The sequence below is a fragment of the Tachyglossus aculeatus genome, chromosome 15 (assembly GCF_015852505.1).
Source record: "Tachyglossus aculeatus isolate mTacAcu1 chromosome 15, mTacAcu1.pri, whole genome shotgun sequence".
Classification (NCBI taxonomy): domain Eukaryota; kingdom Metazoa; phylum Chordata; class Mammalia; order Monotremata; family Tachyglossidae; genus Tachyglossus; species Tachyglossus aculeatus.
In genome coordinates, this window is record NC_052080.1 from 23,546,096 (window position 1) to 23,572,127 (window position 26,032).

General features: G+C 44.3%; 2 protein-coding genes across 6 annotated transcripts in view; one reads left to right on the plus strand and one right to left on the minus strand.

The window, feature by feature from the left end:
- The first annotated feature begins 296 nt into the window (after nucleotides 1-296).
- C15H17orf58 (chromosome 15 C17orf58 homolog) lies at nucleotides 297-6,062 on the plus strand. 2 transcript variants are annotated; one of them, XM_038757197.1, is made up of 4 exons: nucleotides 297-474; nucleotides 4,352-4,435; nucleotides 4,823-5,014; nucleotides 5,802-6,062. In XM_038757197.1, the coding sequence occupies exons 2-4, from the start codon at nucleotides 4,423-4,425 to the stop codon at nucleotides 5,993-5,995; spliced, it is 399 nt and encodes a 132-aa protein (XP_038613125.1). In that variant the 5' UTR covers nucleotides 297-474; nucleotides 4,352-4,422; the 3' UTR covers nucleotides 5,996-6,062. The 2 variants fall into 2 exon arrangements, with proteins under 2 accessions (XP_038613125.1, XP_038613126.1); XM_038757198.1 differs by lacking the exon at nucleotides 297-474 and having other exon boundaries at nucleotides 4,427-4,435; nucleotides 4,820-5,014.
- Nucleotides 6,063-11,176: 5,114 nt separating this feature from the next.
- Nucleotides 11,177-26,032, minus strand: part of BPTF (bromodomain PHD finger transcription factor) — a 90,741-nt gene continuing 75,885 nt past the window's right edge. For all 4 annotated transcript variants that reach the window (XM_038757041.1, XM_038757040.1, XM_038757039.1 and 1 more), the window contains 6 exons: nucleotides 25,611-25,836; nucleotides 24,207-24,556; nucleotides 19,341-19,533; nucleotides 15,559-15,643; nucleotides 13,451-13,637; nucleotides 11,177-11,738 (listed from right to left, as the gene is read on the minus strand). In XM_038757041.1, the coding sequence (XP_038612969.1) occupies nucleotides 11,702-11,738; nucleotides 13,451-13,637; nucleotides 15,559-15,643; nucleotides 19,341-19,533; nucleotides 24,207-24,556; nucleotides 25,611-25,836 (1,078 nt within the window). In that variant the 3' untranslated portion in view covers nucleotides 11,177-11,701. The remainder of the gene's footprint in view (nucleotides 11,739-13,450; nucleotides 13,638-15,558; nucleotides 15,644-19,340; nucleotides 19,534-24,206; nucleotides 24,557-25,610; nucleotides 25,837-26,032) is intronic.

The following is a 26,032-nucleotide window of genomic DNA, read 5'->3' on the forward strand; positions in this document are numbered from 1 at the left end:
AGGAAGAGAGCCGGCAAGAGAAGAAAACCAAACATGAATGAATGAACATGTGAAGAGGAGGTGCAGTGGTTGCGGCCCAAATGGGGAGGCCCCCCCGGGTGGTGTGGGTGGGGGCGCTTCTCTCAGTGCCAATTCTCTCCGTCCCCCCCGTTGCCGCCTCCTCAGGCTCCTCCGTGTCCGTGTCCTCGGTTGTGAAGGGCCTGGTCCCGGTCGGCGGGGCTGAAGGGAGCGGCGAGGGGCTGATGAGGATGATGATGATGAGGAGGACAGCCCGGCCCTGGGCCTCGACGGACGGGCGGCGGCATTGGCGGCGGCGGCGGCGTTGGCGGCGGCACTCGCTCCAGGGCGCCCCCAGCGGCCACAACGTTGTGTCGTGCGGCCGCCCGCCCTCTTGGCGCCCCCTGGAGGCCGACCCCCGCGGGCCCGCCGCGCACCTCAACCGGCCCCGCCGCTTCGACCTGCTCCTACACACAGGTACCGGTAGGGGGCGGGCGACGTCTCGCCACAGCTTGGCCTCCCCCAGCGCTCAGTACACAGCAAGCGCTCAATAAATACCATTGATATGGATTGATTGGGGAGGGAGGGGCACGATTCAGTCAGTCGCATTCATTCCCTTCCCCACAGTACTTCCCAAGCGCTTAGTACAGTGCTGCAGCACACAGTAAGCGCCCAACAAATACCATTGGTTGCTTGAGGAGGGAGGGGCACGATTCATTCAGTCGTATTCATTCCCTTCCCCAATCAATCAATCAATCGGATTTATTGAGCGCTTACTGTGTGCAGAGCACTGTACTAAGCGCTTGGGAAGTACAAGTTGGCAACATATAGAGACAGTCCCTACCCAACAGTGGACTCACAGTCTAAAAGGGGGAGACAGAGAACAAAACCAAACATACTAACAAAATAAAATAGATACTTCCCAAGCGCTTAGTACAGTGCTCCAGCACACAGTAAGCGCCCAATAAATACCATTGGTTGCTTGAGGAGAGAGGGGCACGATTCATTCAGTCGCATTCATTCCCTTCCCCACAGTACTTCCCAAGCGCCTAGCACAGTGCTTCAGCACACAGTAAGCGCTCAATAAATACCAGTGATATTGATTGAGGAGGGAGGGGCACTATTCATTCAGGCGTATTCATTCCCTTCCCCACAGTACTTCCCAAGCGCTTAGTACAGTGCTCCAGCACACAGTAAGCGCCCAATAAATACCATTGGTTGATTGAGGAGGGAGCGGCATGATTCAGTCAGTCGCATTCATTCCCTTCCCCACAGTACTTCCCAAGCGCTTAGTACATCATCATCACCAATCGTATTTATTGAGCGCTTACTTTGTGCAGAGCACTGTACTAAGCGCTTGGGAAGTACAAGTTGGCAACTTATAGAGACAGTCCCTACCCAACAGTGGGCTCACAGTCTAAAAGTACAGTGCTCTAGCACACAGTAAGCGCTCAATAAATACCATTGGTTGATTGAGGAGGGAGGGGCACGATTCATTCAGTCGCATTCATTCCCTTCCCCACAGTACTTCCCAAGCGCTTAGTACAGTGCTCTAGCACACAGTAAGCACCCAATAAATACCATTGGTTGATTGAGGAGGGAGGGGCACGATTCATTCAGTCGTATTCATTCCCTTCCCCACCGTACTTCCCAAGCGCTTAGTACAGTGCTCTGCACACAGTAAGCGCTCAATAAATACGATTGATTGATTGATGTATATATGTTTGTACGTATTTATTACTCTATCCATTTATTTATTTTACTCGTACATATCCATTCTATTTATTTTATTTTGCTAATATGTTTTGTTCTGTTCTCCGTCTCCCCCTTCTAGGCTGTGAGCCCGCTGTTGGGTAGGGACCGTCTCTATAGGTTGCCAACTTGTACTTCCCAAGCGCTTAGTACAGTGCTCTGCACACAGTACGTGCTCAATAAATACGATTGATTGATTGATTGATTGATTGAGCGCTTACTGTGTGCAGAGCACTGGACTAAGCGCTTGGGAAGTCCAAGCTGGCAACATAGAGAGACGGTCCCTGCCCAACAGTGGGCTCACAGTCTGCAATAATAATAATAATAATGGCATTTATAAAGCGCTTACCTTGTGCACAGCACTGTTCTTCATCCCCACTTTACAGATGAGGTCACTGAGGCCCAGAGAAGTGACTTGCCCAAAGTCACCCAGCTGACAAGTGCTGGAGCCGGGATTTGAACCCATGACCTCTGACTCCAAAGCCCGGGCTCTTTCCACTGGGCCCAGCTGCTTCATAATAATAATGGCATTTATTAAGCGCTTACTAGGTGCAAAGCACTGTTCTAAGCACCGGGGAGGTTACAAGGTGAACAGGTTGCCCCACGGGGGGGCTCACAGTCTTCATCCCCATTTTCCAGATGAGCCCACTGAGGCCCAGAGAAGTGAAATGACTTAACCAAATTCACACAGCTGACAAGCTCCCCCTTCTATTCATTCATTCATTCACGCAATCGTATTTATTGAGCGCCTGCTGTGTGCAGAGCACTGGACTAAGCGCTTGGGAAGTACAAGTTGGCAACAGATAGAGACGGTCCCTACCCAACAGTGGGCTCACAGTCTAGAAGGGGGAGACAGACAACAAAACAAAACGTATTAACAAAGTAAAATAAATAGAATAAATACGTACAAATAAAATAGAGTAATAAATATGTACAAATATATACAGTATATATATATATATATATTATATATATATATACACACATAGACTGTGAGCCCACTGTTGGGTAGGGACCATCTCTATATGTTGCCAACTTGTACTTCCCAAGCGCTTAGTACAGTGCTCTGCACACAGTAAACGCTCAATAAATACGATTGAATGAATGAAAGTGGTGGAGTAAGGATTTGAACCCATGACCTCTGACTCCAGAGCCTGGGCTCTTTCCACTGGGCCACGCTGCTTCATAATAATAATGGCAATTATTAAGCGCTTACTATGTGCAAGGCACTGTTCTTAAGTGCTGAGGAGGTTACAAGGTGATCAGGTTGTCCTGCGGGGGTGGGGGGGTGGGGCTCACAGTCTTCATCCCCATTTTACAGATGAGGTAACTGAGGCCCAGAGAAGTGAAGTGACTTGCCCAAAGTCACCCAGCTGACAAGTGGTGGAGTCGGGATTTGAACCCATGACCTCTGACTCCAAAGGCCGGGCTCTTTCCACTGAGCCATGCTGCTTCATAATAATAATGGCATTTATTAAGCGCTTACTATATGCAAAGCACTGTTCTAAGTGCTGGGGAGGTTACAAGGTGATCAGGTTGTCCCACGGGGGGCTCAGTCTTCATCCCCATTTTACAGATGAGGTCACTGAGGCCCAGAGAAGTGAAGTGACTTGCCCAAAGTCACACAGCTGACAATTGGCGGAGCCGGGATTTGAATCCATGACCTCTGACTCCAAAGCCCGGGCTCTTTCCACTGAGCCACGCTGCTTCACGGACTCAGGGCCCAACCCCGCCACTCGTCACCGAGGGCGAGTCACTTCCTTTCTCTGGGCCTCAGTCGCCTCACCTGTAAAATGGGGACGGAGCCCGTGAAGCCCGGGGTGGGGACTGGGTCCCGATTTGCTTGGAGGCCTCCCAGCGCTTAGTTCGGTGCTTCGCACGTGGTAAGCACTTAATACTACGATTATTAAGGATTATTATTTGAGGGCCTAAAGAGAAGCAGCGTGGCTCGGTGGAAAGAGCCCGGGCTCGGGAGTCAGAGGTGGTGGGTTCTAATCCCGACTCCACCACTTAGCTGGGTGACTTTGGGCGAGTCACTTCACTAGGCCTCAGTTCCCTCATCTGGAAAAGGGGGGGGGATGAGGACTGTGAGCACCAAGTGGAACAACCTTTGATTACCTTGTATCCATCCCCCCGGCGCTTAGAACGGTGCTTGGTACCCAGTGAGCGCTTAACAAATGCCAACGTTATCATTATTATGATTATTATCATTATTATTATTAAAGCCGACCCTCTGAGCCCAACGGTTTCCCTCCTCCGTACATGGCTTGGGTTCCAGGGGAGCATATTTCAAGCAGCTCCCCCACAGCCCTACTGCCGGTTTCTGATAGAGAAGGGGTCCGGCTTCAACCTCTGTCGTTAAAGTCATCTCTGATCAAAAATTACTGAATACCCCTCGGGTGGAGGAAGGTTACGCCGTCCCTTCCTGCCAAGCTCTCACTTCAGGCCCCTTCTTCTCAATCTCACCCCCTTCAACCCTCCCCACTGGTCTCATCTGAACGAAAGCGGTGGCCCAAATATAAAATGAGCCATGTCATTTTTTTTTTTCCTACTAAAATGAACCCGAGGCTTGTTCTACAGGGCCTCTTGTCTCCTCTTTTAGACCCAGAGGACACGGAAAAGACCTGCCAGATTGAGTGCCGGCGGGACCGGGATGAAAGGGAACACTACTGCATGAGTGAATTTGGTAACGTTCCTTCTCTTCTTTCAGATTCGCTTGACCTGGGGGCCACAGATTCGCCTAGGACAAACTTTGGGACCTGACTGAGCAACATTTAGGAGAACAGGCGCGATCGCACTGAACAGCTCTGGAATGATTTTGCTAGTAATCAGTACTCCCAAGTACGGGTTCATCGGCATTTTTCAGGTCTCCAAAATTAATGGGAAACAGTGACCTTGAGGCCCGATGCACACATCCAGATAATTGCCTTAGCTGTCAGCACCCCTTTGCCGGTGGAGACCAAAGATTAAAACATGAGATTATGAAGCTCTCTGCGGGGATCCTGAGGACGGTATTACAGACGTTAGTTACACTGCTCGGTTAAACTATTTTTTTTTCTCTTCTCGAAAGCAGCAGTGAATGGAATTGTCCATGACGTCGAAATGCTTGGCAAAGGCATCCGACTGGTAACTCTGCTGGTGAACAGTGATGGGCTGTACAAGCTGAGCCGCCTGTACATCACCCCCGATGACTTCTTCTTTCGACTGAACATTCTAGCTGTGGATTCATCCAGCTGCACCAAGCCATGTCCAGATTTTAAACTTGGTAACCAAACACCAGCTAGGGTGTTTTCTTCTTCCTCTGTAGATATGCCTTTCTTAGTAACAGGGCTACATTGTCTCGAAAAGGATCCCCCATCTCTCCAGGTCAACCGATCAATAGCATTTGCCGAGCATTTCCTTTGTGCAGAGCGCTTGTACCGAACACTCATGATGATGGTGGTGGCATTTATTAAGCGCTTACTATGTGCAACGCGCTGTTCTAAGCGCTGGGGAGGTTACAAGGTGATCAGGTTGTCCCATGGTGGGCTCAACAGTCTTAATCCCCATTTTACAGATGAGGTCACTGAGGCCCAGAGAAGTGACTTGCCAAAGTCACACAGCTGACAAGTGGCGGAGTTGAGAAAGTAAAAACAGCTTGCAGACACCCTCCCTGTCCAGTCCCCTCCTTTTACATGTAGATAATAATCCTCTTGAGAGTCAGGGACCATGTCTCATAACCATTTATGAGGTCTTAGACAGTGTTTTTAGCATCGATTCATTTAGGCCTGTGCTTGGCATGGAGGAAGTAAGCTCTTGTAAAATACCCGAACTCTAAGCTTACAGTCAGGCAGCAGAATAGTCTCATAATAAAAACGCTCCCATTTTGATGAGGCTGAATATACGCCTTCCAGCCTCTCTTTTCTAGCCTTTTTAGGATTATTTTATCGCTTGGACTCTGGTGGGAAGACCACCAGTGCTCACTGCGGTTGAATGCACCTGGGCTATTTTTGCAGAGACACCACTGACCCGGGTCTTCAGCTGCAAAGAACAACTTTGCGTTTGTTTTGCAGGGAGCAGATATATCGTGATGGGTCAGATCTACTATAAGAGGCGTCAGCTGCCCACGGCTCTGCTCCAGGTTCTGAGAGGACGCCTCCGGCCCGGAGACGGCCTGCTCAAAAGCCGCGGCGGCAGCTACGTGAAGAGGTTCAACCGAAAGAGGGATGGTAAAGTCCAAAGTGCAATGCACGCCCAGTGCAGGTGAAACTCACTGAGCTCAGTTGTGCAGGTACTCCAATCACTCAATCAATCAATCAATCAATCAATCGTATTTATTGAGCGCTTACTGTGTGCGGAGCACTGTACTAAGCGCTTGGGAAGTACAAGTTGGCAACATATACAGTCCCTACCCACCAGTGAGCTCACAGTCTAAAAGGGGACTCCACTAGATACGCCGCGGTTGACCTGTGAGGTAACTGACCTTTTCCGTTCCTAGGTCATTTTTACTTTAATGTTTTTTCCAAGTAAGTTAATTTTCACAATGTATTCTCTTCTGTTTTTTTATTTAAGGCTTAGGTTATTTTTGAGGAAAATAATTAACTGAAAATATTCGATTAGGTAGCTGAATCTACACCCCGGAGTATTTAATTTTATAATCTAGCCGAATCATCTAATCTTTTCAAAATACGTCTTCCACCAACGTAATTCAAGGTATTTGCATAATGATAATGACATTAACCGACAATAGTCAAGTGTGAAGATACATTTAGATTCCGCATTACCTCGAATTCGGTGCCAGGAGAAATACTTAAATTTTACATTGCTAAAAACACCTAAAGGGCTCACTACAAGTGAAATATAGCAAAGGCAAATATTATTCCTCTCAGCCTTCCTGGGCTATCAAAGTGTAAAATATTGAGTTTATTTTCATCCTTTCCTGTTTTTCGAAATTTGCGATTGTGCCAAGTTGGCATCTTTCCCAATGTTCAAAGTATTTGAAATGTATCAGGTATCATTTTTCTATTAACACTAAGTTATCATGTTGGTATTTGCCAAATAGTAAATCTTATCTTGAAATCAGATCTTTGAGACACTTCGTTTCCAGCTTCATTGCGCCCACAGACTTGGGGAAATCCCACCTTTTCCTCACTTATTCCAGAGTCCTGGAAACAAGCAATCACAGATAATGGCTTTGTTCTACATGTGGATTGAAAAGCTTCTAATGCTTTTCACAGTTAGTCTGTTTTAATAAGCTTCACCTATTGGCTGAATTTCACATGAACACCAGACTTTAGACTATGGTGACATTACGATTTTTCTTCCAGAACCTCAAATAGTGCTTTAAGTTATTTTAGAACACTGTAAATAGAGGTACTAACATGCCATGATGGAAGATTGTTGTCTTAAGGAGGATAAAACAGCTGCCACGGAATAAAAGGAGACAGCTCTTTGCTTTGCCAGAGCCATGTTGGCATAAAAGGGCTCAGGGTGAAGAGTGTTCAGTGCTTCAAAAGTCAAATTCCCTATGAAGCCATAAAAAGGGAGGCAGATCTGGGTTCTAGTCCTAGTTTTGCTACTTGCCTGCTATGAACCTTTTGCTCAAATCGCTTAATTTCCGTATGTCTGAAGTTTCTCATTTGTTCGTCTCAGATCTGAAGCCTCAAATGGGAACCTTATCCGATCTTATTACTTTGTATCTTCAACAGCACTTGGCACACAGAAAACACTTATTATTATTATTATTATTAGAGCGCATCCAGTCTTCTCCAAGGCCTATCTTTGAGAATTGCATGGAATTCAAAAGGGATCATCTCACTAGAGTACTAGGTACCTAATGAGTTTCACTTTCTAATGTACTGTAAAGATGGGGAAAGCATTAGAGCCCATTCCACAATTCTCACGACAGATTATTGCCAATACCTGGGCTCTCTAGGCTCCATGATGATAAAATAGTTTTTAACAATTATTCGACAATAGGTGACGATATTTCATTTGTGGACAAGGAGACAGCCTGTGTCTCTTTTATACCCCCAAGTGCCTAGCAGAGTGTTCTGTGCTCAGTTGTGATGGTCAACATTTCGTGATAATGCACACCTTTAAAAATGTAATCTTTACTTCTGTTTGTTTTTTCTAAGTGAACTATCAGATTCATTAGTGTGGTGGAGACTATTTAGCTAGGTTTTGGCCCTGAAGGACCTCTGGTTAATACAAACACCACAACCATTGGCAGGACAAGTTTTTCAACAGTCGAAAATCGGGCCTCATTTTTTTTTTTTTTAAACCACAGATTTGACTGTTAACCTTCTGGACAAAACAAATTCGTTAGGGCCACAACAGTGATGAATTGTGATAGCCATGCCGCTTCCGTGGACAGAGCTCATTGGCACTCTGAGGTCACAGAAAGCTGTTTCTAATTATTGTCTGTTTCCACCAGTGTCCAGGTCTTGTAAAACACTCACTTTACAGCAGCACTAACGCCAACCAACTCTTCCTTGGACATCCACACGGAGTAATCCACTCCCATTGCACTAAATCCGCACACCCTTTGGAGAAGAGGCCGGTTTCTCGATTATTAAAAAAGCTTCTTCTAAAAAAAAAAATTACACAAATTACAGTTCCATATTTGTGTGAGATGGGTGAAAGATTTTAAGAGTTTTGTGCATTATAGGGTTTCTGTCAAACTCAAGGAAAAAGGAAGATTTTAATTGTGTAAAGATTCTTTACTACCGTAGCTCTGAAAACATGTTTATATTAGGTTTTTATTTACCTAATATAAAGACTACTTTTTGTTATACAGGTCTTTCCTCTTAAATCCTCTTGAATTTCTTCTTAAAAAAATAGAAAGTTTGATGGACAAACCTGTGTAAGACAGGGAAGATGAACACCTCATTCCATTGCTCACGATTCTGTTAAGTCAGAACTTAAGTTGTGATGTCAGTATTTTTACAGCAGAGATCAGTCTTCGGGTTTTATAGTTTTTTTAAAGAAAATTACACTGAGTATGAACTAAAGGCATCAAAAGATTAAAGGCAACCTGCGGAGACTGAATAGAATTGGTATTATGTTCCAGGAAATTTATTTCTAATTCTAGAGAATTCCAAATACCTCACAACTTTCCAACCATTTAGTGTATGGCTTTTCACACAATATCTTTCACCAAAGTTACTTGAATAACCTTAGAACCTAATATGCCTCTCTGACCTTGATTGCCATTCTCATCAGTGTACAAAGGCCACATCCCTAGAAGAATCATAGTGGTGTCTTTTTAGAACCACTTACCAAAAAAGAATAAAAAGTAATGCATTGGGGGTGTCTGTAGTTAAGTAATTAGTGGGACACGAGTTTATCATATTCACCTCTCTCCTAAGACTCAGGCAGAAACTCTCGTATCTCTTGCAAGGAGGTCTGTCCACGTGAATGTTTTACCACATGGAGAAATAAAAATTAATTGGCTGGCTAAAACATCTGACTAGCCACTGAGCGTCAGAGCCAGTCAAAGTCCAATATTTATAGAAAACATCATTTTGGAAAACAGGTTGTGATTCTGACATTTTTCAGACACGCATAATTTTCAAAAGCTACCAAGACTGCAAAACTCTATACCTAATACAACTATAAAACATTTCCCCATATTACTGTCTAGATTATATACAACAGAAAAAGACCTTTTCAGGGCCAAATATAGATAGGAAATTAACATCGTCCTAGCCCACAAGGTCCTATAAAAATTCACCGACAATACTAGCAGGTAAATATGATATTCCAAACAATCAACAACCAGTAAGTAGTATTTCAGTAGAAACTGCACCGAATCCAATGTCAAAAACATTACTTTATTTATCTAGGATGAAATGTCCTATTACGTACAAAAAGAATTGCTCTTTAGAGTTTGCCACAATTTGTTAAAAACATAGGAATCTATTGCCTACAGGTAGGAAAATTCTTTCCGCAACTTTTTAAAATGATCAAGTTCATATATATACATATATATGTATATATACATATATATGTATATATATATACACATATATATATAATTACCTCTATAAATGAGTAGAACAGAAATACTATGATGTGATGAGATGCAGAATAATTTCAGAATGCATTAAAATTTAAGATCTTTGCATCAGCACAATGCATACAATATGTAGCATTAAAAAGATCAAAGGACAACATAACCTAAATGCAACTATTTAAAAAAAAAGACATAAAAGCTTGTTTCTATGTTTTCACATTTAACAATTAATTTACTTTAACTTTTGAGCATAAGTCTGAGTGACAAATATCTGTATGTACAGAAATGAATGGGCTTGAATAGATAAAATTAACCCAGAATACCTGTCCACCTGTCCACCTGAGTCTGGTACTAAGAAATCTGAGCTTTGATCAGTAGCAACGTCTTTCCTTTCAGGAAATTACAGTTTGGAAAGGGTCTTGCATAGCAGGGTGCAGTTAAACCTAGGATAAATTTTTTTAAATCCATAATCAGGTACAACAGAACTCTGTAGGGCGAGGAGAATTGAAAATTAGTGCAAAATTCGGTAACAATTTCTGTAAAGCTGCAAACCCAACCTTGACAAGTTTCCTAGAGGCACACTGTATGACATAGTGTGTCAACGCAAGATCTTAGGGAGGAGAAAAATATGCAAATACCACCTTCCTCAGCTGGTTTCATTTCATGCCACTTTTTCCTCATGAGAAAATCATTTAAAAATGCCTAAGAGATTTAATTGAAACAGTCAATCATGCCTATGATTTGCTCACTACCACATATTTTGTGGGAAATGTCCACTCCTAAATACTACCTCCCTACTGATCAGTATCGACTGAGGCAGGCATCACGGTACCTCTGTATGATTCTTTTTTTTGAAGGGATAAAGGTGGAATTCAAATGAAAAAAAGGGAAAAAAACAAGGTTATTTTCCTTGAGAAAGTTTTCTCTGCCCTATTTCCCCTTTGACTCCAAGGGAACCTTCTGACTTATTGCAGATCCATCACCACCCGTGCCTTACACACAATCATTAGCGCACATTCAAAGACACCTCCATCTGTGGGAGAACAAGGATCCCCATTTATTTTATTTCATATACATCCATATTTTGAATTTAATACAAAAAGAAAAAATTAGAATCTGACAAATGTTTACAAACAAGATACCTTCAAATAGATTTTACTCATTTCAGTCTGGTGCAGAGTAAATAACAAATTGTTTTGTTATATTCAAGGCAACAGAGTCTGTAGTCCATGACTACTTAGCCCAACTTTATGCAAGCTTAATTTTTATCTACCATGAACAATAAATTCATTGATTCCCAGTTTTCTCTGTATGTATTTGTGTGTGTGTGTGTGTTTGTGTGTGCACATGTGTACATAGCAGCTCCTTTCATAGAAAGAAAAGACATCTAGAGGTTGTCTTGTACTTTTTTTTTTACCTACAGGAATCATGATAAAATACAGAATGGATTACATGTAACCGGGGCTGGATTTTATAAGAAAAAATAATTAGCTGACAAATGAGGGCAGCAATAAAAAAGCGTCTTTTTTGCAACAATAAATAAATACAGTCAAAGTTTTCTGTGTGGACTTTACACCAGCTTCTTCACTGAAGAGCAGACGTGGCATTTCCATGGGGTTAAATGTGACCCCATTTATCTTTTTTCTTGCTTTCCTTTTCTCTCTCTCTCTCTCTCTTTCTCTAACTCTCTCTAAAACCAGGTTTTCCTGCTTCTGCCACAATAGTACAACAATTTGATCTTGACAAGAAAGTGGTGCTGCTGATTTTGTTTTTCCTTTGTCCGTTGGACAAAATAGGCCAAGAATAAGGTGACTGTTGTGACTGATAAAAATGCAGTTTAGGTCAACTCCTGTCAGGACAACCTGACTAAAAACATCTGGCTTCCTTAAAAAAGAAAAAAAAAATTCAGACAACCAGATTCTTGCTGTGTTTTGTGTTAGGGGAACACGTTGAACTCTAAGAAGCTGTAGACTGCAGTTTGTTGTTATGTGACCTGCAGAATACAGAAAACGGAACAATTAAGCACCCTTCCATCTCTCAGAACCATGACGCTCTAAATTGATGCTGGGGGGGTCGGGGGAGAATAAAAAGGGAGGTCAATCAGTCTGCGGGGAAGCAGCCATGTTGTTTCAGTTCAGTTTATTTACCGGCAATAACGTGTCAAATAATTCCTCCTGAACTTCCTCTGCATTTTTTTTTAACCTGTAGTATTAAAATTGTCCACTGTACACAAAACATGATATATTTTGCTAATTAAGGTTACAAAACGTTTCAGTCTAAGGAATGATCGAGAGACATTTACAGAAGTACGTCCATCTTGATAAAAAATATACAAATTAATTTACAGTGAGAAGTCTGGGGGGGAAACTCAAATGTAAATGAGCGTGAACAGTAATTAGAAGCACATTTTCCTAATAAAAAGTCAAAAAAGTCTCCTTCCTAAGCTTCATAGCTTTATTCACAACTGCAGTTAGTAGACTAAAATGCTGTACAAAGTTTCAAGACTAAATCAGTTTACTTTACGGTGCAACATCTCTTTTAATACAGTATTCAAATAATTTACAGTAATTTTCATATCACATCGTTCAACATGGCTGCTAAAAAAATGATTGTTTACTGCTACACGTCTTCCAATAATTCATTTGCATTTTTTTTTTTTTTTTTGATAACAGAGCTGGACTCCCTAGGGAGGTGTTTGAAATAGGTAATGTCATGGTACAAAAAATAAAAGTGACCCCACATCCAGTTCTGATTCCAGTTAAAAAGTTCAGACTAAAGATATCACAATCTGCAAGAAAAGAAAGAACATGCATGGTGTAAATGAAGAAGCATGACAAATAAAATGCAGCACTGAAAATAACGCGCACAAACACAATGCTGGACGACAACTAATAATGAGAAGGAAAAACAGATAGCAAATACTGGAAATTCACGATAAAGTGAGAGTTTTAACCACTGACTGCTTCTCCCCAATTCACCTCACTTCTGCTTACTCCCTGATGAAATAGGTTTTCATGTTTAGACCCCATGGGCGTCCAAATCCTGCTCTGGACTGCTTAATAGGTACCCACAGTATTACAACACAAACAGCTTTGACTTCTAAGGAACATTCTGGGAAGCTGATTTCCACAAAACATAAGGAGGGATGAACGTGCTAAGTTACAATGCTGGGAGAGGTGATTCTGAACATAGACAACTGCTGCAGAGTAGTTCTCACAATTTTATTTCGACAAACCCAGCAGTGAATTTTGCACTGTAGCCAAAACCAAAAAAAAATTAGTTTCAGGCACAAGGCTCATACATCCAGCCTTCTATCCAAAGCAAACCGCTGAGAAAGTCTGCCTTACCTTTTAAAAAAATTCTAAATAAAAAAATCAAGGGTTCATTTAAAAAATAAAATACATTTTAGCCATATCCAATCAAAATGAATCAGCAATAAAAACATGTCAGTGGGTGACTATTTTATGTAGATCAGCATGAGCTTAATTTTCCAAGACCAAACTTGGGGAGCCTATAACCTATCGGTCAATTATTCCTATTGAATCTGGATTCATCTCCTCCAAAACTCCTAATCTGTTGGAAAGGGCAATAGCTAGTCATACGAGAGAGCGCTTAGCCCAACAGTGGTGCATGAAGTCCGAGGAGCTGTATTAGTGTAGGGCATCAGCAAGTGAGAAGGTAGTGAGAGAGGATGTTTTTGCTCACCTGCTTGCTTTGAATCCTTTCAGTTTTTGTACAAAGAATGATTCAAGAACTTCTGCGCACTGGTAAAAAGGGGAGTCACTTGGATTGTAGTAACGACAGTTATCAAAAATTTTGGTCATGTCTGCCACAAATTCTGTCAGTTTTTTGTAATAACGCTTTTGTATCCGTTCTTCCATGGTGGCAAGGTCTTAAACACAAAATACAAAGCACCATTTTCATCTCGAGAGACACTCCTATAGAGGTTTCAAAATACCACTAACATGTACATCAGGGATATCTGTCCGAGTTTATGAAAGCTGTACGTTTATCAGCTAAACTACACGGTTCATCTCACTTCTCCCAATCTGGCCGCACAGAATCATCTAGGTCCCTTAAATATATCACCCTAACAAGAACAAAACACAAGGGCCACTGAAGGACTGTCACAGAGATAAAAGATAAATGACTTGCTCAAAGAGCAGAGTGGGACTGAACTGCTGGACCCTGCATCCTGGCTCTTGTCATCAGTCCACTGGAGTTCAGGGGGAAAACTGACAGTACATAAAATCCTTCACCGAAAAGATCCTGACTGTAAGTGAATCTCAAAAATGAAATCAGAGAAATATAGACTCAAAAGGGGTATTACAATTTTCAACATTTCCCAGGGTATCAAATCATTTAGAACATTCAGACTGTGATTCCATTCTCCATTTCAAATCCCAAGAGAGACCTAGAAATCCTAAGTATAAATTTATCTTTCTTCCAGTATATGGCTTCCAAACCAACTTTAGGCACGGACCCAAAAGAACACAAAATTAGACGTTATTAGGATTAGGTTAAGTGCCCTGAAGAGTAAATTTCCCTTTTAGTTTGACTTGGAAAATAAACAAGGGGATCATCTTCGGCAACAGGAAGGTTCCTTCTGGAATGTTTGCTTGCTTGGTAAATTTCACCAAGTGCCATAATACTTGCAAACATTAAAGGAAACGGTCTGACCTGAACCTTGGCCTGTAACAAAATGCCTGCTTCTCACTTGGAGTCAAGGGAGAAAACATTAATTGTATCCTTTTTTCCATTGAGAAGATAGTCGCTTGATCATCTCTGAGCATCTATCGCCTGCTTGTGAGAACAAAACCAACACGCTGAAAAATAACCCACTTGGTTTCTTCTGATGATTTAGGAAGTACTCCATTTTCTCTTAATTCCAATTCCCAGGTCTAACTAAAAGTTTCAATTTAATAGGGGAAGCATACAGCCCAGGCCTGGGAGCCAGAGGACCTGGGTTCTAATCCCAGCTCCACCATTTGCCTGCTGTGTGACTTCGGGCAAGTCACTTCATTTCTCTGTGCTCTGGTCTCCTCAACTGCAAAATGGGGATTCCAAACCTAATGAACCCCATGTGGGACAGAGACTCTGTTAGGCCTGATTAACTTGTACCTACCCAAGCGCTTAGAAGAGTGGCTGACACACAAAAAGTGCTCAACAAGTACAATTACATTTTCTAGTCCTGCCATAATTAAGTAGGCTGCAGTCACCAGAAGGCTAAATAGCTTCTACCAGCAGAAACAGTCTTCCATTTAAGGCAGGCATTTTACCCAGCATGTCTGTGGCGTTTCTAATTTCTACAATTTCAAACTGGGTTTGAAGAGGCTTCCTATGGGAAAGTGAACCAGCAGAATCCACTTGTGGAAGAAAAACATTTTACTTTATTACAGTAAGAGAACTGACACAAATTTTAAAATGAGGAGAACTACAAATATTCTAAAGGCCCTGTTCCTCTCCGGTGGCCACTCACACATCAGGTACGCGGGCTGATGGAGTTCCTGTTACATATGTTATACGTATGCACTCAATTGTTTGTTGTAAATATTTTCAACTTTCATGTTTGTCTCTTTTGGAATGAAGGCTCCTTGTGGCCAGTGACTGTGTCACCACTTTAGTCTGTACTTTCCAAATGCCTAACATACATACAGTGCATCCCATCCCGTGGGCGCTTAAATAAATACTGCCGCTACTACTACCACCCTAACTACCACTTCCTATCTGTTCTACGAATGGTCCACATCTGTCTGCTGCTCTGGGGAGACTGAGAATAATGACAGAATTCTCTATTTAACTCAAGTACCTACCCATAGGTTCCTTAATAACGCCATAGTAATCTGGGGCATCATTGGGATCAACTGGTTCCAAGAAAGGCCACGCCATTTTGTGAGCCTAAAAGAAAAAGCAAGCACCATTACATTCAGAAGAAAATATAAATTTACATCTACTAATGAAAATAATGACATTAAGGATGGCATTTGTTAGGCGCTTACTGTGTGTCAAATACTCTTCTAAGTGGTGGGGTAGATACAGATTACATCAGGTTGGACGCAGTCCCTGTCCCCAAAGGCGCTCACAGTCCACGTAGGAGGGGGAACAGGTATTGGATCCCCATTTTACAGATGAGGAAACTGAGGCATAGAGAAGTTACACGACTTGCCCCATGGTCACACAGCCCACAAGGGGCAGAACTAGAATTAGAATCCAGATCCTCTGATTCCCAGGCCTAGGCTCTTTCCACTACACCGCTCTGCTTTTCTAGGAAAAGAGGACCGTTACAAGAGTTAGTGCTTAGGTAACAGGGTCCATAGGATGAGTAGGTAAGTGCCACCAAAACAAATGGAGGACCTGACAGACTCCAGCCTGCGGCCTGTTGGTCCCAGCTCTTTTCTGTGGACATAGGGGCTCTGCCTCGCTCATATGCACATTTCATAATCAATCAATCAATCAATCGTATTTATTGAGCGCTTACTATGTGCAGAGCACTGTACTAAGCGCTTGGGAAGTACAAATTGGCATCACATAGAGACAGTCCCTACCCAACAGTGGGCTCACAGTCTAGCAGGGGGAGACAGAGAACAGAACCAAACATACCAACAAAATAAAATAAGTAGGATAGAAATGTACAAGTAAAATAAATAAATAAATAAATAAATAGAGTAATAAATATGTACAACCATATATACATATATACAGGTGCTGTGGGGAAGGGAAGGAGGTAAGACGGGGGGATGGAGAGGGGGACGAGGGGGAGAGGAAAGAAGGGGCTCAGTCTGGGAAGGCCTCCTGGAGGAGGTGAGCTCTCAGCAGGGCCTTGAAGGGAGGAAGAGAGCTAGCTTGGCGGATGGGCAGAGGGAGGGCATTCCAGGCCCGGGGGATGACGTGGGACGGGGGTCGATGGCGGGACAGGCGAGAGCGAGGTACAGTGAGGAGATTAGTGGTGGAGGAGCGGAGGGTGCGGGCTGGGCAGTAGAAGGAGAGAAGGGAGGTGAGGTAGGAGGGGGCCAGGTGATGGACAGCCTTGAAGCCCAGGGTGAGGAGTTTCTGCCTGATGCGCAGATTGATCGGTAGCCATTGGAGGTTTTTGAGGAGGGGAGTAATATGTCCAGAGCGTTTCTGGACAAAGATAATCCGGGCAGCAGCATGAAGTATGGATTGAAGTGGAGAGAGACACGAGGATGGGAGATCAGAGAGAAGGCTAGTGCATAAAGTATGCATCAGCCTCCTCGCTGATCTCCCATCCTCCTGTCTCTCCTCTCCCCACTTCAATCCATACTTCTCGCCGCTGCCCGGACTGTCTTTGTCCAGAAATGCTCTGGGCATGTTACTCCCCTCCTCAAAAATCTCCAGTGGCTACCAATCAACCTACGCATCAAGCAAAAACTCCTCACTCTGGACTTCAAGGCTGTCCATCCCCTCGCCCCCTCCTACCTCACCTCCCTTCTTTCCTTCTCCAGCCCAGCCCGCACCCTCCGCCCCTTTGTCGCTAATCTCCTCACTGTGCCTCGTTCTCCCCTGTCCCAACATCGACCCCCAGCCCACATCCTCCCCCTGGCCTGGAATGCCCTCCCTCCCCACATCTGCCAAGCTAGCTCTCTTCCTCCCTTCAAAGCCCTACTGAGAGCTCACCTCCTCCAGGAGGCCTTCCCACACTGAGCCCCCTCCTTCCTCTCCCCATCCCCCCAGCCTTACCTCCTTCCCCTCCCCACACCACCTGTATATATGTTTGTATGTATTTATTACTCTATTTATTTTATTTGTACATATTCTATTTATTTTATTTTGTTAATATATTTTGTCTTGTTGCCTGTCTCCCCCTTCTAGACTGTGAGCCCACTGTTGGGTAGGGACCGTCTCTATGTGTTGCCAACTTGTACTTCCCAAGCGCTTAGTAGTGCTCTGCACACAGTAAGCGCCCAATAAATACGATCGAATGAATGAATGAACAAGGATTCAATAGCCTGGCCTTCCAGTTTTACCGAAAAAACGTAACTCAGAGCTTACTAATGCAGAGCAATGTCGCCTCAAAGAAGGTCTAATGGATCAATAATGAGGGGATTACAAGCCAATACCCATGGCTGGATAGAAGATGGCACGAAAAGATGTAACCACAATAATATCACAGTTATGACTATCTTAACTCACTGTATGACAGCTTCACAGCCATAATTCACTAGTTCTTTTCAATTTCCCCAAAACAGAAATCAGTCCAAGTTTCCAAATATTCTCATAAAAGAACCCAGATTATCAATGAAAGACTACTGTGTTACTTGTGAGAGCCTTTTCTAGTTGGTGGCATTTCATACTCATTTCTTGAGCTGTCAGAGGCTGAAGAATGCCACTGCACTAGTAAGTGCCTAGTTAGGTCCCTATAGTATGATTCATCTTTGTGTTTTACCACCAAGCTGCCTCTTCGGCTTATATGACCTCCATTATTCTCCACTCATACCTTCAATATCCTACCCTCCCTTCCTTTTTTTTTTTTAAAAAAAAAGAAAACATAAATGGATTCCCTTACAAGGGGCCATATTTTCAGGGGGGAAACTCTGGTGATAAATCTGGTAGACTGTAAGCTTCTTTAGGATAGGGGTCATGTCTTGTATTTTCCCAAGGACTTAGTAGAGTATGCTGTACACTGCAGACACCCAAGAAATACTACTGACTGACTGCCCCACATCTCTGGATCATCAGTCGTGGAAACAGGAGAAAATGGGGCAGGAACCTCAGCTGTCCAAAGTTTTTCTGGGTCATGGAGGGCAGGATGGTGGAGGCTTTTCTGGAGGGGCTGCCATCCCGTCTGCCCTAGCCACTTCCCCTGCTTTCAGCTCTTTACAAGCCTCAAGGACACAATCTCTCTCTTCTCTGGTTTCTGTGGCAGGGGGAGCAGGTAGGGACACTTTTTTTTTCATGGTATTTTTTAGATGCTATGTGCCAGGCACTGCACTAAGCGCTGGGATAGCCACAAAACGTAAAACGGGGCTCACAGTCTAATTAGGAGGGAGCAGGACTTAATCCCCGTTTTACAGATGAGGACACTGGGGCACACGCAAGTTAAGTGATCTGTCCAAGGTCAGGCAGCAGGCAAATGACAGAGACACTTGTGAAGACTAATATAGAACCATGTGAACACCTGCCAAGGACTGGCTGGTAATTAGGCTGACAGAGCAGACACCCTTGCCACGAGAGTGGAGCAGTAGCAACAACTGCTGTTGCCAAAGCCGTCGCAGCATGCGTGGGTGTGAATGTGTGTGTACGTGTGTGGGGGGGGGGGACTGGAGGGGCGGGTGTCAGAGAAAGAAAGCGCATGTGCGAAAGAAACACGGTTGGGTTTTCCATGGCAGGAATGTACCACTTCTATGGGACACCCGCCCATGCTACTGTCAAGAAAGGAAAGGGCGTCCTCTGTCCCAGGAGGACACAGCCAGGATGACGGGGACCTGGTTTCATTTTGCATATTAAATGCTCCCCTTACTTGTTAAAACTAACTCCTTTTCCCCCCGGTCGCCACCACTGGACAGAGACATGGAGAACTGGGATCATCAGGAAATGGGCCTTTCCGGAACTGACCTACCGAAACGGGGTTCCTCACCTGTAGAGAACGCAGCACTCGTTTCAATCCCTCGTAATCTTTATCGGTCAGTGGACTAAGGACTGTCATAGCATCCTCCGTTGACTGACATTGCGGACAGACATACTCATCAATGAGGTCTGCCTCACTTTGCAGAATACCCACACAGCGGCCGTGATACCAGTTCTGACATCGATCGCAACCAATGTAAAATCTGTAAGACCCAAATCACGCGTTAGTTCTAAAACGACGGGAGAACACCATAAGGCAATTTTACAAGTACCAATATCTTCACCTGAAGTTGTGCTAAGTGTCAGAATGGAAAAACACTTCTATTATTATGGTTTCAATACTCTGAATTATCGACATTCTATCTTTCAAGATTCTTTTCCCCCTCTGGCAAAATTTAGCAATTGATTTGTCGAGGCCCTGGGTTATTAGTAACACAAACTAATACTGGAGAACGGTTTTCAAGAAAAACGACAAAAGCTTATCGTAGATTTTACAGTTCGGAAGAGAAGGAGAAACAGACTGTGAGCCCACTGTTGGGTAGGGACCGTCTCTACATGTTGCCAACTTGTACTTCCCAGGCGCTTAGCACAGTGCTCGGCACACAGTAAGCGCTCAATAAATACGACTGAATCGAAATCCCTCACAACTGGTACTGTACCAAACGGGGTGGCTAAAGATAGCTCCCACTTCATCCCGGTCATTTGGCAGCCCAAATCCCCGCTAACAGTCACTGAGATACTATCTTCTCAGCCTGGACACAAATCTCCCATTTCATTCCGGTCATTTGGAAGCCCAAATCCCCGCTAACAGTCACTGAGATACTACCTTCTCAGCCTGGACACAAACTGGCATTCTCCTACGTAGAAATAAAGCACCAGTAAACCCCGAATGGGTGATTTCTACCCTGGCCAACTTTTTTTTTTACTGGCATTTTCCTACGTAGAAATAAAGCACCAGTAAACCCCGAATGGGTGATTTCTACCCCAACATTTTTTTTTACGGTTATAGCCTGAAACATTGCATCCGCCTTTAGACCACATTTTCTCAACACATCACGAGGATTCGCTATTAAGCAACAAAAACTCGGAAGGGGGAGAGAGTGGGGGGGGGGGAAGAAGGGGGGGGGGAAGAAACAGGGGAGGAGTCTGCAATATCAAGGTAGAATATATGCAGAGGAAAATAGCTTTCTTTTGCATTTAAGAAGAAACAAGCAACCGGTCTGAGCAGTTGGTCTTCCTAAATAATTAAATAAGATGCTCTTATCAGAACTCACTGTGACTCATCATAAGGTGTTCTGCAGATACAGTACAATTCCTCACTGCTGCCCTCTTGTGCCCGCTTACAATCATTACAGATGTACACATCCATTTTCTTAGCCTCCTTTTCTGTGATGCCAACACATTCTCCATGATACCAGTTAGTACAAAGATCACAGCCAATATAGAACCTAAAAGCATTCACAATGAAAATGACAAGGCGACTGTCATTTGAACGGCACGGCACGTTCCCCCCCTGCCTTCCCTGCCACTAACGCTGGACTGTTTCGCTGTCTGCCGGGGGGTCGGGGCGGCTGCCTCCGCCGACCGGCCTACTGAGGAAAGCTGGCACCTGACGCCGCGGCTCGCGGGCGACACGCTGCAAAACGCGCCGACTTTTTAGGGAGCTATGGGGTCTGAAGGGTGTGCCGGGAGGAAACAAACGAAAAACAAAAGGGGGAAAAAAAAACCCACCCCGGAGACGATGCCTCCCTTGCGAGAGGCACACAGACCAACGCCAAGGAACAACCATTTGCGTCTGGCAAACTTACGCCATAAGGCGTCTTAGGTGGGTTGGAAAATGGGTCTCATAGAGTAGGTTTAAAAACAGAAGCAAAGCGCAAACGTCAGGTAGAAGTTATACTACAGGGAAACATGCAGAACAGCCATGGCACAAAATATACTGGCGAAATACGATGTGAATGAGAAAACTGGGAAAGGAGGCTACAGCGGTAATTGAACTTCTGCTAGGTGCTCTGAAGACACAGAAGGGATTTCAACTAACTAGGATCACTGCCCCCCTAACCACAAACACGGATGAGAACCAGTCTTCGGGAAACAGTACGTCACTTCGGAACCAAAACAGCGTGACAAGATATGCTATGACGATGAAGATAGAGGTTCAAGGAATTGACTTGATGCAGAAACACACGGATGGTGCCTTCCAGAGAATGGGGCGGAAACAGCTGTACATTACTGAATATGAGACATGGTAGTACTTTGGCCTGGAGAAGAAACTGATCAACCTAACCACCCACGATCTTCCTTTCTGATTGTCACCCAACTAAAATGATCATGAGAAACTTTTCCTATGCTTCCTAATGGGACTGCTTTGAGCACAAGGCTGCAAATGTGCGGAGGGCCCCTACGAGGAATAGCTCCAGGAAAGGCAATTATAGGAAAACCTCCCTGTGAGTGAAATGGATGCGACTGGTATGCCCAGCCCTACCCGGTGAGAGGCCAAAAGAGCACTGCTTCCACATGCCGGCATGGACAGCCTTGGAACGCTGCACTGCTGTAAGGGTGTCAAGCTGGCGGCCCATCGTCCCTGGCCCAGGAAACCTTCTATCAGAATCCTCGACTAGGAGGGATCAAAGCCATCCTGCCTCTCCCTGCTCTCCAGCTGTCCCGAAGCACAATTTCAACTCCCAAGAACCCTCAGGGGGTCATGATGCTTCTGGGGAAATGAGCAGGGAATGGTCTGCGTGGAAGATCAAGTGAGACGCCGAAGGCCGTCGAGTGAGGGTTCAGGCGACTGCTGCTGCTGCTGCTGGGGATAAACGGTCCAGACACAAAACGGCCACAGACCTAGGTGAGGGGAAGGGGGACAAGAAGTGTGCAGTGGGAGGTACCATGATTCCTGAGAGCCTGGAGGGGAAGGAGAAATTGATAGAGAATAAGAAAGGGAAGAAGGGAGGAGGAGGAGAGTGAGAGTTGAGGGTGATGGAAGAGCAAGTGGGCAAATGGGGGTTTGGAAGGTTAGTGCTCACAGTGCAGGCAGCTGATAAACTGGTGGAGAAGGACACTTCTGTTTTGTGTTGTGGTCTCGCAAGTGTTCCCACACCCAAAACAATCCAACTCCACTGCTCCATCGACCTCGTTTCTACCTCCCCAACCTGGAGTAGAAGCCAGCCCGTGAGTTTTTTCCTACAGAGAAATTCAACTCATCAGCAAGTTTGAATCGGACACTTCTGCACTCCTGGAACCAAACCCCTCCCCAAACTTCCAAGATTTCCCAGAGGTTGAATCAATGTCATCTTTCCCTTTCTCCCTCCCACTGGATTGTTCTTATCTTCCCCTTCTGCCCCTAGGGGACCAGGGATTCTCTTTTACTCCCAATAAGGGGACTGGTCACAGGGAATGGGGTGCTTTGCCTGCAAGAACCAAGTGAACTGGCACTACAGTGGTCCCCGTCCAGAAGCATGACTGTGGCCTGAACATCAGTTATCTCCATAATCTTGTCCCTAGATTCCTAAACTTTCGACTGGGAAATCCCAAGAGAACACAACAGCTAGCTAACTCTTCCTGCTCGGATCTGAGGATGAGTGAACCTGGCAAGCCTGAATATCACTGATGCAAAGTGAACGATGCGGAAGATCCACGGAATGGAGGCGACCTCGACAGAGTGTTCACATGAAACTGAGTTCCATCGATCGATAGGGTATCGCTCTCAATGGGACAAACCAACTCTGTGAGCATTTGGGGGCTCTGAAACAGTGACACTGCCCAGTTGGCTTTAAATTTCAGAGAATCCAAGTCAGTAAAGAACTTAACCCACAAAATTTCAAGCCCCAGAATTTACAAAGGGAGCAATAGAATTAGATAATATCATCAATAAAGATTTCTGTTGTTTCAAACAAACATGCCTATATGTTGTCAGTTACTAAGGGAACAAGTCTAGAACTGATTATCGGTGGAAATATACTTAACACCCCTAAATGAGCCAATTTTCACAAAGAATTGAACACAGCTTGAAAATGGCTTGCTCCAATTTACTTGGTGTCAGTACTTTTATAGAATGCCACACACCTCTAAACATACGGTCATTTTGTGCTGGCTCTGCTCTTCAAAAATGGGGAACAAATTACTTCCCCAAATAGGGGGGAAAACAGCATCACACTGCTAAACTCTTAAACTAATGATCATACCTCCAAATAGAGTGCATGTCTCAAAAAGAAGACTTCTTCTACTTATCATTTACTGAAACACAAGCAGGATGCTTGTGGGGTGTCCTGTGTCTTTGGGAGCACTTAGGGGAACAGATCTGTATTTTCCCTTGATTTTACAGCCAATGAACAAGTAGGGATGATTACAGTAAAAACAGGCTAAAATAAAGCGGCAGCAGCTCTACTTGGAAGTAGTTGAAGTTCTAAAGTAATTTTTGGTTTGCCTGCTGCCGGTGGTGAAGTCCTGGGAGATACTACTTCACTGGTGGGGTGGGGAGCACGTCTCTGCCCTATAGACACCACTATCGATTAACTCATGACAAAGGAGCCGATCATTTGTTTCCAGAGCCGAGGTCAGGGCTTCTTCCCACACAGAAAGAGACGGGAGGGGAGAAAGCAAGGGAGCAACAGAAAGCGTGTGGGCTTATGACGAAGAAGCATACGATGGAAAGACAGACGGGTGAAAACAGGGGGCCAAAGTCAAGATCCTCAGATGAAAAAACAAACATGCAAAATCACTTTGGCACCTCACGCTAAAAATGCTTTCCTCTATACGATGCCATGTTCTTACAGGCACTGCTCCTAGATTCTTCACTGTTTCTCAATTAGCAACTAAATACTTCAAGTCTATGCTGAACAGGACCGAACGCACGGAAAGCACTGGACCAACTCACTTAGATTCGTCATAAGGCGTTTTACAGATGCAGTAAAGCTTTGTGTCCTTCTTGGTTTCCTTTGAGGTAGTAGAAATCATTTTCTTTTTCTTGGACCTGGAAGCTGAAGACTCTTTCTCCTCCTCTCGCTTTCGTTTCTGGGAGGATATGGGCGCGGGTACCGTCGGCGCTGATGTGACGCTGGCTGCGTGTGGGTGCTGTACCGGTGGCGGTGGCGGCGGCGGCGGGGGTGGCGGAGGGGGCGGCGGAGGAGGCGGCGGGGCTGCGGCTGCTGCTAGAGCTGCTGCCGCTGCTGCCTGCGCTTTCTCCTTTTCCTTCTTAATTTTACTGAGGTCTTTCTTTAGCTCTTCCTGCGGCAAACGATGCAAGACACGCAACCGTGAGATTAATGTCAAGTGAGATCAAAACATCACCTGCGTACGGGAGGACTAGAAGAGAGTTCACGTCTGGGAGTGCTCCTTCCAGGCAGGATCGAATCTACCCCATCGCAACCTGGAAGGAGCGTTCACGACGACTCCTCACTCTGGGTTCACATGCCTTGGGATTCTCTAGGCCCCAAAGTTCTTCCTAATAATTAACCTCATCTTTCCCGCTGCAACAAACCCAATCAAAACCAATGAAACAAATCAAACCATTAAGAGCCGAAATTGATAGTTACTACTAAGAGCCTGGGAAAGCATCTCGAGACATGAGAGCGGCCCTGTTGGGGTCATTACAGGCTCCCAGAGAACGGACCTTCAAACAAGTCCTTTTGAGACCTAAAGGACCGAGGGATGCTTTGAAAATCAACAGATCCACAGGAAAGAAAAGAAAAAAAATTAACAAAGGAATCATTAACTGATGGGAAAAGAATGGTCTTGGAACTGATGCTACGGACTGCTTCCCTTATATTTTCCGGATGAAAATTCCACTGACTCCGTGCCAGGATTATGTACCATTAAGACAAAACCTTAGGAATCTGAAAATACCACAGGAATTCCAATAATTCTGATATATTGTCACGCAGAATTCCCTGGTCCGACTGTCAATCTGTTTCTCGTTCCGGAACCAGCAAGGATTGAGCTGTCTGGTTCAATGGCAGCGGTAACAATCTCACAATAGTCCAATCTTTCACTCAGTGATCAGAAAGATATAAAGCTAGGAGTAGGGGAAAGGAAGAAAGAAAAATAAGGTGAGCCCCAACTTTGTGAGAGGAGCAGGGCTAATTGTAATCAGTAGGGAGGAAAGATCTTAAATCAAACCAGAATTACATACATTTTCAAGAGACAAAAGATTCACGTTTTAGACTGCAGAGTGAGTTTTTAGTTCTTGGAGATGAAGCAACAATCCAAGAAAGTAATTTGTGAAGATGAATACTGAGGACTTGGCAACACATTTAGAAGATTTAAAAAAATCTGCTCTTACCTGCACTTCTATTTGAAGATCTTTGTCTAGCAGGGCTCTCTTTTTCAATATTTCAGCTTTCAGTTGTTCTTTGTGTTTGAACAGCAGAGCTGACAGCTTGGTAGCGTTTTGCTTGCTGCGTTTCTGTTCCACGCTCTCTTCCCGTTTTCGCTTCTTAGCTGCCTGTTTTTCCTCCTTATCGATCTTATCCAAAATATACTTCATCACCTGGTTACATACTATCATTCTGGGAAAGACACACAGAGACATTTTATTCTGAACATATAGTCAAGAACAACATGAACTACTCAAGAAACATAATGACTCAAAAACTTCAGAACTGACCCAATCCTTAAAAAGTTGTTTCAAGAAAATTTGAAAATCACTGGCTAAAGCTGGACCCAAAATTTTAGAAATTCATTACCTAGTGCTAGGTCTTTGGT